At 39.6% G+C, this 15,376-nt stretch overlaps 1 protein-coding gene across 1 annotated transcript in view; it reads left to right on the forward strand.

The window, feature by feature from the left end:
* Gpc4 (glypican 4) overlaps nt 1-15,376 on the forward strand; it is a 109,208-nt gene that overhangs the window by 57,862 nt on the left and 35,970 nt on the right. The window contains exon 2 of the mRNA XM_005401204.2: nt 14,028-14,186. Coding sequence (XP_005401261.1) covers nt 14,028-14,186 — 159 coding nt within the window. The remainder of the gene's footprint in view (nt 1-14,027; nt 14,187-15,376) is intronic.

Genomic DNA, 15,376 nt, shown 5'->3' on the forward strand with positions numbered 1-15,376 from the left:
ACATCCCACCCTTACCTGCCAGTCTTTAGGCCACATGGGAGCTCAGATTTGGTGCTGTAAACACCTCTTCCAGTTCAGTGTGTGTTTATGAAACTTAAGATTGAACTGTGGTTTTTCTAAGCTCATTTAATTCTAGTACAGTCATTTCACATGATTGCATTTCACCTCGTGGAGTGTTTGGGCTAGGATAGCATATGAGTTCAGTTTTTATTTTTACAGCAAAATATCTGAGGCAAGCTAACTTTATAAAGAAAATAGCTTCATTTAGCTCACAGTTCTGGAGATTCAAGGACATGTTGCTGGCATCATCTTGACTCTGGTGAGGACTTTATGGCAGATAGCACTGCAAGGCTGGAAGCATGTACTGGAGGAAGCCATCATATCTCAAAACAGGAAGCCACAGAGGCTAGGGATCTGCAGTTTCTCCCAAGGGCACACCCCTCATGACCTCCCAGTAGAGTGCACCTGAACTCTGCTACACAAACCTCCAAATACGTGAATTCTGGTTGGACAAATGCAAACCATAGCAGCTAGTTGATACTTATTTTGGGCTGTGTTCATTGTCATGTATTAAAAATAGAAATATTCATGAGGAAAACCATAAACATGTTTTCCGGATAGCCTGGTTGAACTCATTTTAGTCTAGGCAGTTCATTTGCAAAAGTCAGGCCTTATAATGCTGGACATTTAGTTTTGTTTCTCCTTTTGAAATGATCTCTTTTCCTCACATTGAAACTGATTCCAGAATATGATGAAATCTATATGCTTCTGTAGTATTGCATAAAATTTGGGATTATGCTGTCAGGAGTTGACTTAATACATAAGATTAAATAGATTAAAAGAAATAAAATGTGACTTTGCACAGTTTATTATCCTATGAAAGATAATGAACAAAGTAAGCTATTCTGTTCTTCCGTATGTCTAGTTACTGATACTTTTTAAAGTACGCTACTGTGTTTACTAATTCAAACAATAAGTACAATGCTGCCAGCTATTATCTTTAAAACAAGACCGACATTCAATTCATGTGTCATTTGTCATCCTTGAATGCAGTTTTAAAAAATTGTCTCTTATTGGTTACTATGGGATCAGGAAAAACTAGGAGCTTGTGTAAACATGCATGTGTCTGCACGGAGTAGATTACTTTATTTTTTACTTTCCTTTGAAGTACCTTTAAGTGTACTTCTAAAATATATCTTGAGCAGCGAGCGTCCTATTATTCGTTTTCCACATAGGCTAAAACATCTTCAAGGAGAAGAGCCAAAAACAAGTATAAGAACGTGACTTTTTTTTTTTTTTTTGGCAGAAAGTCCTAGTACAAAATTGGGTCCTTGAATTTTCCAAATGAGGCTGTATTTATTGCCCTTCTTCTCTAGGAAGGGCCATTTTAATAATTTTTGCTATCACATCAAAGCCTCTTCATGATAATTATAGTTAATAATTGCAGTAGTAATGCTGTGTACCATCTGCAGGCTCTGTGTAATGGAAACTAGGGATAAAAACATGTCACTGCTTCTGGGGAGTTACCACGGAAGCTGAGACCCTGGTGCCAGACCACCACTTACATAAGTTGTACGTGACCCTCCCACTACTGGACCCAGAGTCATGTATCACCTTTTCTTCCCCTCTCCCTTGCTCTGTTTCCATTCTTTCTCATTCCTGCCCCTTAATGACTGTAGGCCTGGGCCACCTACCTTCCATTGTTCTTGTCCAACCTAAAGTAATTGATAGCCCTTGACTTTGGGCCACTTTCTAGGAATTGACAAATAATCGGATCTTCTTTGGAATCAGATGTTTGACTAAATTCATTGCTTTATGAGTGAATAGTTGGCCTAAGATCCCAAAGTGTTACAGAGGGCAAGCTGGATATTGCAATAATGGCATCATTATCTACTCACCCATGTTCTAGGTCATAGAAAGCTGTCTGATAACTTCTTTAAGACATGAGCTTCAGATCTCTTTATCTATTGGCCAGATTTCTGAAATGCACACAAATTTCTGTGTCTCGCCTAGGTCATATGATAAGCTAACACTGATCTATAGTGACTATATTGTCAGCCCCATGGAAACAACTTTCAGTTCTTCTTAGAGACTCAAATTAGAGTGGCCCCTCTCCTTTCAACCCTGCCCAAAGCAAAAATGGAGTGCTCCCCGCACCCCCCAAAAAACACCAGGCAGCTCCTTCATTTTGGGTATCTTGACAGTTCTTCAGTAATGAGGCCCAGATCACCTCCAATGCATTATCTGGAACATTCACATCTAGCTCTGTGGCCTTACAGTGACTGAGAGACCTCTGGTCTGTCAGGCCTTTGTCGGAAGATGATCAGGAATTGACAGATCTGTAGGCACTTGAATGTGTAGCAAGTGACTGATTTATCTCCGTATTTTTATCACTTTTTAGCAGAGGTAATCATTTTCATCTTCTTCAAGTAAGTAAAAATTTTCCTGTTATGAATAAATAAGCATGTTAATACTTTAAATTAATGCCCAAGATCTGCCTTTGTTTATCTTTCTTTTTTTTTTGTCTTTTTGAGACAGTCTCGCTATGCAGTTCAGGCTGGCCTTGAGCTCATTTTGTAGCCCAGAAATGATCCTCCTGCCTCAGTCTCCTGAGTGCTAGGATTACAGGCAGGCACCACCACAACCGGCTCTCTTTTTGTGATGTTAAGAATCCAGAGATAGATGGTAGGTGGCTGTGGTGGCAGCCTAGTTAATGACTTGGCTAATGGATACATTGCATTTGACTTAAGGCACTTTTAATGAGAGTTTTAAAGAGCCCAGAATAAAAGGACTTATTCCTAGTGTGCTAGGGAGGAACCAGAAGATATCTCAATTCCTTTGCTATTTGGTATGTCAGTCACTTGAGGGCATAGAAGCTCCTTTGGTGAGATTTCAGTTGGAAATTTGAATGGAGCCACTCCAGTGATTTATTGACTATCCAGATACAAGTTTAGACAAAGTTATCCTCAAGTGATCAGAATAAGGTCTTTAAAATCAAAGCCATAACATGGTCTGAGGTTTTTAAAATTATTATTAATTTCGATGTTTAGTGACCTCTGATTAGTCAGGCCGACTAAATGAAATAGTATTTGTATGAGAAATCTCACTGTAGGATTGTGCTCTGAGTCTCCACTAAGGTCTTTTGTAGTTATGGCTGATTCCACAAATGGACATAATTTGTCTGGCAATGTGTAGATTATATTTGGTTGTATGACTCTCTCTTACTTTGTGCATTCTGTTGAAGTTCTAAAGTGAGCCATGGGTTGGGTGGATTTGCTGAATGTAGTATTATCTCTCCTCTGGTCTTATGAACTAAGTTGTTCCAAGATCAGATCAAAAGACCTCAAGGCCTTAGGGAATTGAGATTATGTAGTAAGGAGGAGAGAACAAAGCCTATAGAACAGCAATAAAGTTCATGTCTGTTCATCTTGTAATTTTCAAGTGGGTGGAGACCAAGCCCTTTGTATTTTCTGCACCAATGGATGGCATCTGGCACATAAGTGGCACTTGGTAAATACTGCATAAGCACTGACAGTGTTTTTATATAGCCAAGTCAGGTCGAAGGTTAGTTTGGGAGAAATGAATCAGTTCTTTGACATAGACTTGGAAAGAATGTAACGGTAAAGTTGTGTTCTCAGATCATCTCTTGAGGTGGACTAGTTGAAGTAACTAGATCAAGAAGAAGTGGTAAATCTATTAGATTTTCTAATTCTGATGAACACATCAATCAATAGGTCTGATCCTAATTAAAAGTGTTCTCTAAGGTGAGATTGGGGAATTGAATGGTGTCAAGGAGCTGGTGGATAAATTCCAGTCAAATCTAGAATGCCTCACTGATAAAGGCAAGCGGGTAGAATCTGTACCAAAAGGTAAGAACATTGAAGACTTTAACTCAGTCATCTGGAAAAACACCCTCATTTCTATAAGGGGAATTTGTGTTTTGTAATGACCTTGTGTTTTTCAAAGTGCAAATGCATATATAGACAGAGGGACGTCAGTGCATGTGATCTACAGTATTTGATTTCAAAAGCATTTTCATGGGGTTTCATACCAAGCCAAGGAAACCCAAGATAACTACCGAATGATGAGATGGTTCCCTCAAAACTCATGTTGGGCTTTGAGGTGGGCAGTAAAGGGTAATGGATAAATAGGTAGTTCTCTGAGTGAGTTTTACTTCAAGCTCCAGGAAAGCATAGGGAATAGGAAGTGTACTTTGAAATCTTGAATTTTGTCAAGAAAATTTTTCCAAATAGTGAACAGCCCATTAGGAAATAAAGTCTACAGTATATGACCAAAGGGTGGAGGCCCAGGTGCTAGGAAAATGACATGATTCATATTACTGCCTATGATGCTGCTTATGGGGTTTTCGTGCCTATTTGGGAAGGTATGGGAAATTCCTCTTTGCAGAACTAGAGGGAGTGTGAATGTTTGCTGTCCTTACCCTCTCGTGGTAAGATTCACCCACCTTTTTCTCTCAAGTTAGAAAATTAAGCCCCATTTAACTATGCGTCATATTCACATGCATGGGTATGTGGATTAATAAAGAGTTCTTTAATGTAGATCTGTGCTAGAGTAAGCTATAAGTTACTGTGATCTTTAACTAGAATTTTGTGAAACTAGGTTTTAAGGGATGTAAGCAAGCACAAACATTAAACATGTAAATGTTTCTTTCTCTTCCATTTCATTGATGCCTGTCTAGAATTGTAAAGAGTGGTTTGTAGGGCTTGAAATCTGATGCTGTAGAACCATTCATTTCTCTTTATGTAGGGAAGCTAATTTTGCTGTATCATCCACTGTAAAAACTCTTCAGATAGTCATTTGGAGAAATGTCCTTTGGAGAATTCATGATGGATGATGATATTATTCTTCTAGCACATTTTTTCTAGACAGATTTGTTGAACATTTCTTTCTACACTGTATTTTTGGAGAAGAATTTTATGTATGTTGTGAAAGGGGGGCTTAAGAGAAGTCAGGGCCTACAATGTGGCTCATTGTAGAGCACTTGCCTAACGTGCATGAAGCCCTGGGTTCCATCCGCAGCACCAGAGAAAGAGGAGGAGAGAGGGAATTTAAAGAGGGATTTTGCCTTTCCTATTAACCAAGTTGAAGCCAATTATTTTTAAAAGAAACAACTTCATGATTAAAATTTGTCGGGACCTACATAACCCATGAAATGAAGACATTAATAATTCTGTGAACTTCCCCACCCACACATTACATTTTCTCCTACACTTGCCTAAATGTAGCTGCTGACCCTTCCCTGTCTTGCTGTGAAACCTAAATGGCTGTCTCAGGCTATTTGAGAATGAGGCTTTTGGGGCTTCTTTAGAGGCATTTGGAAATAGCAAGGAAAATCACTCACGGTTTGAAGTCAGCCAGCCCGTGGGGCAAAGGGAAAGGAGTGTCTTCGATGTTTTTCTGAGGACACTTTTTTCCTTTAACTTTCTGCTTTCTCAGAGGTCTTCTGGGCTCACATTGGAAACTGCCCACGGAACAATCCTGGGGATGCAAAGAAAGGGCAAGTTGCTGACAGCTGATGCCCCTTACCCCTAACCCCCTTGACCCACTCTGCCTGGTCTGATGAGCTGCCTCAGAAATAGCCCTGCCAAGGGCTTCTTTGAACAGGGATTGTGATCTATGGCTTGGGCACGCAAGATCCAGCGGTACTCTTGGGTAACATAGGAAAGAAATTACCCTAGCCAGTGGTGTTTCCTCTCTAGGCCCCTTTTTCAGTTGTAGTTGCTGTGACAAGGCCATCCTTGGGAGTCTTAGTCTCTGTATGGTCCCTCATCTCTCCTCTGTAAAAAGAAAGCCTCAGAGATGGGAGTAGGAGGAAGAAAAAATTACAAGAGAACAAGAAGAACTTTAAGGAGAGTTGTGGAAATCTTCATTTCATAGGCACTTATGTAACAAACATCTTGAGATGCTTTGTAATTTTTGCCCCTCAAAGGACTTGAAATTCACATGAGGCCCCTTCAGATCATTTTTATGATTCTGAAATCCATAGAGGCTAAATTATGAGCCCAGTAAAAATCATAAATTAGGGGTATTTTTGTGTTAGAGATTGAACTCAGGTCTTTCACACTAAGCTACATCTCCAGCCCCGTTTCTTATTTTTTAATTTTGAGACAGTCTCATGAAGTTGCTAAGTTGCTTAGGCTAGGCTTGAACTTGTGATCCTCTTGCCAGCCTCCTGGAGTGTTAGGATTACAGGCCTGTGCCCTTACACCTAGCTGTAAATTAACATTTCAGTGAAACCTGCAAGTTATATATACCTGAATCACTGACAGAAAAGAGCTTTTCCTGCCTGCCCCTAGCAATCCTGTGAGGACCCCCAACACATTTTCCTGACCCCTTTTATTAGAACTGACTGTTTAGGAAGTACCTACCAGAGTCTTAGAATTGTTGAGGAGTTTTAGATTATTCATTAGTAGTAGTCTTCTTGAGTGCAAAAGGGTTTAATAGTGCAAAATAGATGTAGTTGCTTTAGCTGCTCAGTAGTGATGGTAATACAAGATCAATGAAATGCATTTCAAGCCATATTCACTCTTTGCTGTGGAGTGCTTCACTTAGTAAATCCTCAGTGCAGTTAAAACAAGGTTCTAAGATGTCACATATTACCTTTAGTTCCTAATTTCCTTATCATTTAAGAAGGAATAAGAAGCCCTGTTTGATTTCTATGTGGAATATAGTTTAAAGCTGTTAGAAGCTCATTGAAATGAAGTATGGAGTTTGAAAGTAAAAGCCCTAATTCTTATAACTATGCTTATACAATGTTATTCTTAGAAAAATATAATAAAACTGATTTTTCAAATGTATGTGTTTCTGATTGGCCTTCTTTATTCTACCTTGTAGGATTAGTGGACCTAAAAATAATTGGCAGTCTTAAGCCCTCCAGAGCTATATTTTGGCAAGGTTTTGCAAAATGCTAACTAGCTGCATTTCTCCTACTGATTGGTAGGTGATCTCAAATCATACATCTGCATAATGACTGTAATTTATGTGCTTTATTATTAAGGTTTAGGTCAAATGACTTCAGGTTGTTGATGCTCATAGCGTATTATATGCAGTAATTTCACTCCTTTTTGGAAGGGGGAGGATAGATTAATTTATATGTTGCTCCACCCCCTGGGATTATTAAAAACCTTTAGAAATTTTCTTTCTTTGTTCCCATCAAGCAGGGCATTGTATGTTCCTCATGGGGTTCTTAGGTAGCTTGGAGTGGCCAGAGTTATATAGCAACCAGCAGTTTAGATCGCTTTGTAGCCCTCTGAATTTAGATCTAAGAAATGAACAGAAACTTTTGATAATGCATTAGACCAACAGCAAGGAATTGTTTTACTTTCAGAACAAATAAAAATTGGGAAAAGAGTAAAGTAGCAATTGAGGGAATAGGAAAATTGCCCCAGCAAATAATAGCTTAATGTAGCTCCCCAATATTAGAATAACAAGTATTTATATTTTTTGAAAGTACGATGAAATTTTCCCTCTCTCCAGCCACATGTATTTATCCTTTATACTTTGAAAGCCAAGGCTTATATTTCTTAAATGAACTTTTTAAATTGGTAGAAGCATTTTATATTTACAAAAGTTGGGAAGATAATGTAGAGCTTGCCACATCTAGCCCTTATACTCCCTGTTATGAACATATGACATCTGTGTGATACATTGACGCATTATTAATGAAAATCCATCCTTTATTCTGATTCCTTTGATTTTAAATTAATTCACCCATTTATAGTATATACCGTGGTTTTTGACGTACTCAGAGTTATACCTCTATCAACAAAATTAGTTTTGGAACACCATTCCAGAAAAAAAAAAAAAAAAAAAACTTTTAACCCCTTTCCTCCCACTCTTCTCCACCTTCAGCAACCACTAACATTACTTTCTGTCTTTAGATTTGCTTATGCTAGACTTGCATGTAAATGGAATTCTATAATGTGGACTTTTATGACTGGCTCCTTCTACTTAGTATTGTTTTTTGAAATTCAGCCATGCTATAACGTGTACCAGAATTAAATTCCTTCTCACGACTGAGTAATACTCCAACTACATACTACAGTTTATCCAGTCATCAATTGATGGAAATTTGGCTATTATGAATGATGTGGCTATGAACGTTTACATATAAATTTTTGTGTGATTTCCTTTTGGGTTCCTTTGTGTCATTCTGTTCTAGGATCCTATCCAGGACACCATATTAGGTTTCATGTGATGTCTCCTTAGGCTCCCAAGGATTTGCTTTTTCATTTATTTACATTTTAGTTTCTAATTTTGGTGATGGGGGTAGAAACTATGGTCTTGTGCATGCTGAGTAAGCAGTCCATCACTGAGCCAAGTGCAAGCCCCAAGGCCGTGCTTTTTATGGTCCTTTAAATGTTTGTGCTTGGTTGCTGTCCTTTGACATATACATGCCACTCAATTCCTACTTGGGGTGTTCTCTCCTCCACATTTCCACCTCCAACTGGAAGCCACCCTGAAATACCCTGAAGGAAAGAAAGTGCAGTTCTGGCCCCCTTCTGCTACCTACTACATGTTGTCAAAAATATGTCTCCATCTAGAACTTCAGGTTGATCTGTATATGAGAGGTTCTTTTCTTTCATCAAGAGCTAAGCTTTTTTCTAACTCAAGTGAGACACTCAGAATTTCTTCAAGATAGGCTAGTGCAAAATCTTAATCTTTTACATTTGCAATTCACAGTGTTTCCAGTCTGTTGTCAAACTGCCTCACAGTAGCCCTTAGGGTACAGTTTGCATTTATTATATTTCCCAGAGGCCTTTGGTTGTTTTATTAGTAAAATCAAACTGGTTACAGAGAATGCCTTACAAATCACACTGGAGTAGGCAAGCCCGGGTTCTCTGCCTGTGTCTTCAAATGAGTTCTGTCTGTTGTTTCCACCACTTGGGACACTGGAGGAAAAATGCCTAGAGATTTGCTTTGTGTCCTGCAGGTACAGAAAGCTAATGCCTTAGTGGCAGCTAAAAGCATTCCTCTATCACCACATCACCCTAGGCCCCTCAAAGTGTGAGGACTGGGAAAACATTTTCTTGGCACCTAGTTGGACTTGAAAGTGACTTTTCTGAGAGAGACACAGAAAATGGTGGTTAGAGTTAAAAATAAGTCAGGTTAGTAGTCAGCAAGCTGAGGGCCAGTATGAGACCCTCACTAACCATTTAAAACATTTTCTGTAGGAAGCAGATTTTTGAGCAGCTGAAAACCAATGAACATTAGCTGCACCCATTTATACACTGGAGCCAGCCTTTGGTGAGCGGAGCAAATGGGCTAAAGGGAGAAAGCCCACTTCCGCAGATTGTTTGTCCTAGATCCTTGTTAAGGGATAGGATGGATTCCACATATTCAATGCCTTCTTCTTTAAACCGTTGATTTGAAGTGCTTCAGAAAATAAAAAGAACCGGTACGCATGCTGCAGGATTGAGTAGTAATTTATTGTGATTGTCTTTGTTCACGTTTGAAAACGAAGGCATTGATATTAAGACTAAAGAGAAATTACATAGAGCTGGTGTGATTCAAAAAAGTTTGGCTCTTTCGAGTGATTTTTTTGTTTTTAATGCCTTAGAGTTAAGCTTTAAAAGCACGCTTCATTGAATCCCATGCAAGCCTCCTGGGACAGGGCTGAGGGACCTTTTTTCTATTGAGGGCCACTGACCCACAAAGAAAAAAAAACCTAATCAAGGGCCATGTACAAAAAGCAACTTAATTTAGGTGCTTCCTTAGAAGACCATAAAGCATTCCGTTCACCTGCTTTTTAAGTTAAGAACAAGGAGCTCTCAACAAGTACAACAAATTTTTAAAAAGCCCTTCAGTGTCATATTATGCACAGTTAAAGAGGTGGGGTGGGGTGAGAAAGAACATTGTGAGTAGAGAGAGAGTGAAAAGGAGAGCTTGAAGGGCCTTGAAGAGATGTGTGGAGTTGAAACGTTGTATATCCGGATCGTGGAAGTAGGAGACTGAGTTAGGCAAATAGGACAGACAGATGACAGTTGTAGATCCTAACCTACTGTTTACTGAGCTGCATCATTCAAGGGAGAAGCTGTTCCCAGCTCTTCTGTGGCTCCTATCTAGAAGTCTGTCCAGCAGTAATTCTTAATAAAGAGTGTGTGTCAGACTCACTCAGGGACCTTTTCAGAAAGGCTACCTGCCCTGTGCTATGTCAGAGTAGCGATCTACCTGTCGCATATCCATTCAGCTGTCCCTGTGTTCAGGTCTCTCGGCCTAAAGGAAAAATGGTGGCATCTTTCTTAAATGAGAAGTATATATGCTCGCCAGGCATAGAAAGGCTGTCTCTAGAAAGAAAAGCCGTTATTCATCCAGACAGCACTTTAGAAGCAATCCCAACCACATAACACAGAATGCCTTTCTAATAATATGTGTGCCATGCTTTCAGAATAAGCCCTTTTTGGTGCTTCAAGTAGAAATGCTCAAACTTTGTAATTAAAAGCTTATCTTTGCAGTGTGGGGGATAGAACCCAGGGCCTCATGCATGCCAGGCAAGTGCACTGTCCAGCCCTGAAATACTCGTTTTTTAACATAAATTTTAGTTTCCTATGTTCTCAGAGATTCTTAGAGAACATAGAGTTATGATTTCTTTTTTTTTTTTTTTCCTGTACCAGGAATCAAACTCATGACCTTGAGCTTGCCAGGCAGGTGCTGTGCCGCTGAGCTAGATCCCCAGCCCCGCTATGATTTCATTTTAAATGCACCGAGACTCTTCCTCCTTGTACTTCTCGTCACCCCTAACTAGTTATGGCGCTCAACTCCCAGTCGCCTGAGTATATCTGGGGCTTTAATTCCAAAGTATTGTGGACTGCAGGTGGCTCAGGGCTTGTGGCAAAAATGTCAAATTACATTTCCAAGGAATCGTTTTTATAAATGCAGACAGAGTAAATGGGACATTCAAGGCTATGTGGCACAGAGTAGAATGGCAGGGTGAGAGCTTTTCCCTGAGAGGAAGATGCCTTTGCCAGCAGAAACATTAGCCAAGGATCTACCCTTTAGCCTCTCCCCGCTAAACTGAGTCTTCCTGGAAAGATTTTTGCTCTAAGATGAAAGTACACTGTTTTCTTTTTTGTTAGGTATTGCCAAAACAAAGACATAGTCCAGTGTTCAGGTACAAGCAAGTCCTCATACAGTCCTGCTGAGGGCCTTGGTGGATTTGAGACGGGTGGAGTGCACAGGCCACGTGGGCCTTTTATGAGTGCCAGTGTAAACGGTGCTGTCTACTTTCAGCAGGTTACCAGTAAGACTTTTATTGCCGTTACTCGTTTTTGAAGGGTGTGTCCTTAGTGTAAAATTCCTGTGGGTAAGTTTAAACCTCTCAAGATCTAGCACCTTCTTTAGTGGAGAAAACAATTCTTTATTGCTGCTTCTCAATACTTTTCTGTTTCAGGGTGTGTTTGCTTCCATACACATTGAGGATGAGGAAAAGGGTCTTTTTCCTTGAATTTAGAAGCCTACTTTGAGCCAGGCATGGAGGTGCACGCCTGTAATCCTAGCAGTTGGGAGGCTGAGACAGGAGAATTGTCAGTTCAAGGCCAGCCTTGGCTACATAGCAAAACCTTGTCTCAAAAAAAAACCCAGCCTATTTTGATAGTGACCCTTTATTATATGTGCAAACCTTGTTGAGATTAGGTGAATGCAGATGATTGTCCAAACTCATGAATTATTTTGCTTTGGAAATTCAGTGCCTGTCACAATGGAGTCTTTGTAGAAGCTTAAGAAACAACCTGTCCTTTGATAAATTTAGCCTGTCACAATCTTAAAAAAGTTTCTGCTCCCTTATTGTAAGTAATTCCCTTCAGTTGCCCTGTATATGTTAAGTTCTTATTCTGAGTATTCCAGTTAACTTTCTATGTGGCATATATGAGTGTGATGTGTATTATTTAATATAGGTACGGCACTGTACACTTGGAGTCCTTCGCACTGATTCATGTGTTACCACATTTACAGCGGGTTGTAGTTTGTATATCTTGCTGCCAGGTGGCTGTAAACCACTGAAGGTACATGCATGACTGTGCCATTGGGTGGCATGGGGCAGTCCTGCATGTATCACCGGTGGTTCAAGCTGGCAGGAACATGTTAAGTCTGTAATGGGGGAAACCCTCAACTCTGAACTTGGGAAACAACAGAGTACCTCCCTGTTAATTATGTGTCCTGGTACTAAAAGCTTGCTGTGAATTTCAGCCAGTAAGAAGGGGTTTTGTTTTTGGTTGTAACAAAGGTGTTTCCATAAAACAGAGCCTTAGCAGCACTTCTTTCACTAATGAGATTTGAGATATTCTGTACCCTGGCAGCTCTAAACTCTGTGAAATGATCCTTTTTTAAAATCTTTTTTTGGAGGTTTATAGTACAATTATCTTTTGACCAGGATTTTAAAAAATGTCAAAAAGAAAGCAGTTTTGGGATGGAGAAGTTAATTGAGGATTGTCCTTGAATAGTGCATGTCCCTTCTTTCTAGCAATAACACTCTCCCTACTTTTTAATTACCAAGAAGGAGGAATAATTGGGAACATACATGATTATGCAATTACTTACATATGTTTGGTTGACTCTAGTTGTAGTTAAGTTACCAAGTCAATTTGATGTGAAATATTCTGCCCCAGAGCTCCTTTGGTGTCTGTGTTAGGCCATCAGCACAGAAAGCCAATTCACAGCTATGTGCAGCTCGTGGTCCACCTTGTTTCCCATCGTGAGTGTTCCTAGGAAGACTTGCTTTTCATCCTCTAGCCCTTTGTTTATTGAACACTTTTATCATTGGCAGGTCCACATGTATCCCATATACTCATTCTTGGGATTTTGTTTTTGATTCAGAGTCACACTATGTTCCCCAAGTGTTTGCCCAGACTTCTTGGAATCAAGCAGCTTTTCTTGCCTTGCCTTCTGGGTAGCTGGGGCCACAGGTACCCACCACCATACATTCAGTTTACATCCCCCAAATCTTGATTCTTTTCTGACCCCTTTTGCCTTGCGTTGAGCATGGATAGCAATGGCAGAAAGAATAATGAAAGTTAATCTTTGTAAACATATGTACAGAATGATAGCATACCAATTGATTTTGAAGTGGCTAGAGGCATAGTACCTGATAGGGTTCATTTCTGAGCAACACTACATTTCTTGGTGATTGTGAGGAGAGAGACATTATCTCTTCAAAGCACAATTTTTATTCTCTGACAGAGGAATAAAGAACACCTCCAAACCCTTGCCCTGGAGGAATGTAGTCAATATAAGGGAGGAAGTATTTCATGGGTTGGGCTACCCAGAAGGGGGAGTGTCTTTGACATTTCCCTTTACTCTTAGGGCCACACCACTATATGAAGATTACATTTATTAGAAGCCATTAGACTCTATTGAGATGAGAGGCTGTACTGCACAGAATCACAAGGTAGATATAGTCTGTGACATTTACACAGGAGATGCTGCACAGAAAATCTTAAAATTGAGGATTGTCTCCTGTCACCTCTTCGTGATTTATCATAGGCTCAGATTATGCAGTATGAGCTCTTCTGGTTTTCTCTGTGCTGACAACCCCGAGTTTGCCTCATGTATTTGCTCACCCTTTTTTATTGTTATCACGTATTTTATAAATCATTCTTCTTTAAGGATATTTAGTCTCGTGGAGCATACACTTCCAAGTTCAGGGGGAAAAAACGTCTTGTGTGTGTGACTTATCAGTGTTTACCCTAAAATCTCAGACAATTTATAAAAGAGACTTTCGTTGATGCTGAATACTACTCTTTATTGGCCACACTGACGTTTTTCTCTAGAGTTTAGCTGTCTGCATGATGGGAAGGTTTTTTTTCCTTTGGAGCAGGCTTTTATTATTTTCATAAGAAGGGAATAAATGGTTTTAGGCATCATGAGACTTTTTCAATGTACCTAATTCCTGGGCCTGTGCAGAGTCCTCATGGTGTGGAAAGAAACAGAATGTGTATGCCTAACTGAAACCCTTCCCTCTTGCGCTTGATGGATGATGATAGAGATTGACTGTCCTACTTTTTATCTTCCAGGTGATCATTTGAAGATCTGTCCCCAGGGTTATACCTGCTGCTCTGAAGAGATGGAGGAGAAGTACAGCCTGCAAAGTAAAGATGATTTCAAAAGTGTGGTCACTGAACAGTGCAATCATTTGCAAGCCGTCTTCGCTTCCCGTTACAAGAAGTTTGATGGTATGTTATTCAAGTCACATCTAAGAGCTGACAGTTGAATTTATATGATTGCTTTTTCAGAGCTTCTCTGTTCCCCTAGCCTTTAAGCTTTCTCCCAAGATACTCTTTTTGTTGGCTACCAGTGGTAAGTTAGCCCTGCAGATTTACTGCTAGAGTCGTTTTAGATGTTCTGGAATTTGTAATAGTAGGCATTACGGTCTTAAGGAGACAAAAAATAGATTGGTTTAATTTAAATACTTTCATTTATTTTCTTGGGTGAATACGATGTAGCGTTGTTGACGAAGGTGACTATTGGAAAAAAAAAAGGACATTAATAAAGAGCAGGTATCTGAAAATTGTCTTAGTCAAAATAGCCACAATGATTCTGCAGATGCTAGACTTGAAATTAAATTTAAAAATGGATCCCCAAATAAAAGTAAAATTCCTAGAAGCTCTGCAGAACACAGAATGCATTAAAGCTCAGCTCCTGGGTGTCGAAGTGATAGCAACCCAGAAATGGCTACTGTACTGTAATCTTTATTAATTTGGGCTCTCTCCCCAGCCTTGCTCTTAGCTGAGGTCTGGTGTGGTCTTCTTGTGGAAAGCCACAGCAGAACACATTGTAATCTGTGCTGGCCATGGCTTCTCACGTGCACACTTTCCTTTAGTAGTGAAGAAATAGCCAATATGCGCCAAATGAGAGGCACTTCAATCCTATTTGAAGCAGCATTACAGATAGCAGACTTTTAAAAATAGCATACGAGGTCCAAAACACCTTGGGATTCTTTTCTCTGGTGCTGTTCACTCAGTATGAAGACTGTTGTGAAGTAGATTTAATTTTAATAGGAATGATTTCCTTTTGTGCCTGTTTTAAAGGCCGTTCTAATTACATAGTACCTTTGAAGCATGCTTTTCTTGACATTATGTGTGGTGAAGAAGTACAAGGCAAATTTTCTAGATGTGAAATGTCTTTGAGTATTTCTGCAAAGGGCTCGTTACCATGGTGAGAAGTTAGACTAAATTAGATTTGATATAGCTGATAAGACAGTCCCCAGCTATAGAACAGGTTGTATTTCAAATGTTGGCTTTGAGATTTGGTATTTGAAACTTACAGCTGACTTAATAAGTGTTACTTAGGTTTCCACGCTAGACCATGACAGTGTATTTAATTCATAATGTAGTTGAACTAAAATACTCTCTATACATCTTGG

Source organism: Chinchilla lanigera, unplaced genomic scaffold, assembly GCF_000276665.1.
Source record: "Chinchilla lanigera isolate Chin_1 unplaced genomic scaffold, ChiLan1.0 scaffold00072, whole genome shotgun sequence".
NCBI classification, from domain to species: Eukaryota; Metazoa; Chordata; class Mammalia; order Rodentia; family Chinchillidae; genus Chinchilla; species Chinchilla lanigera.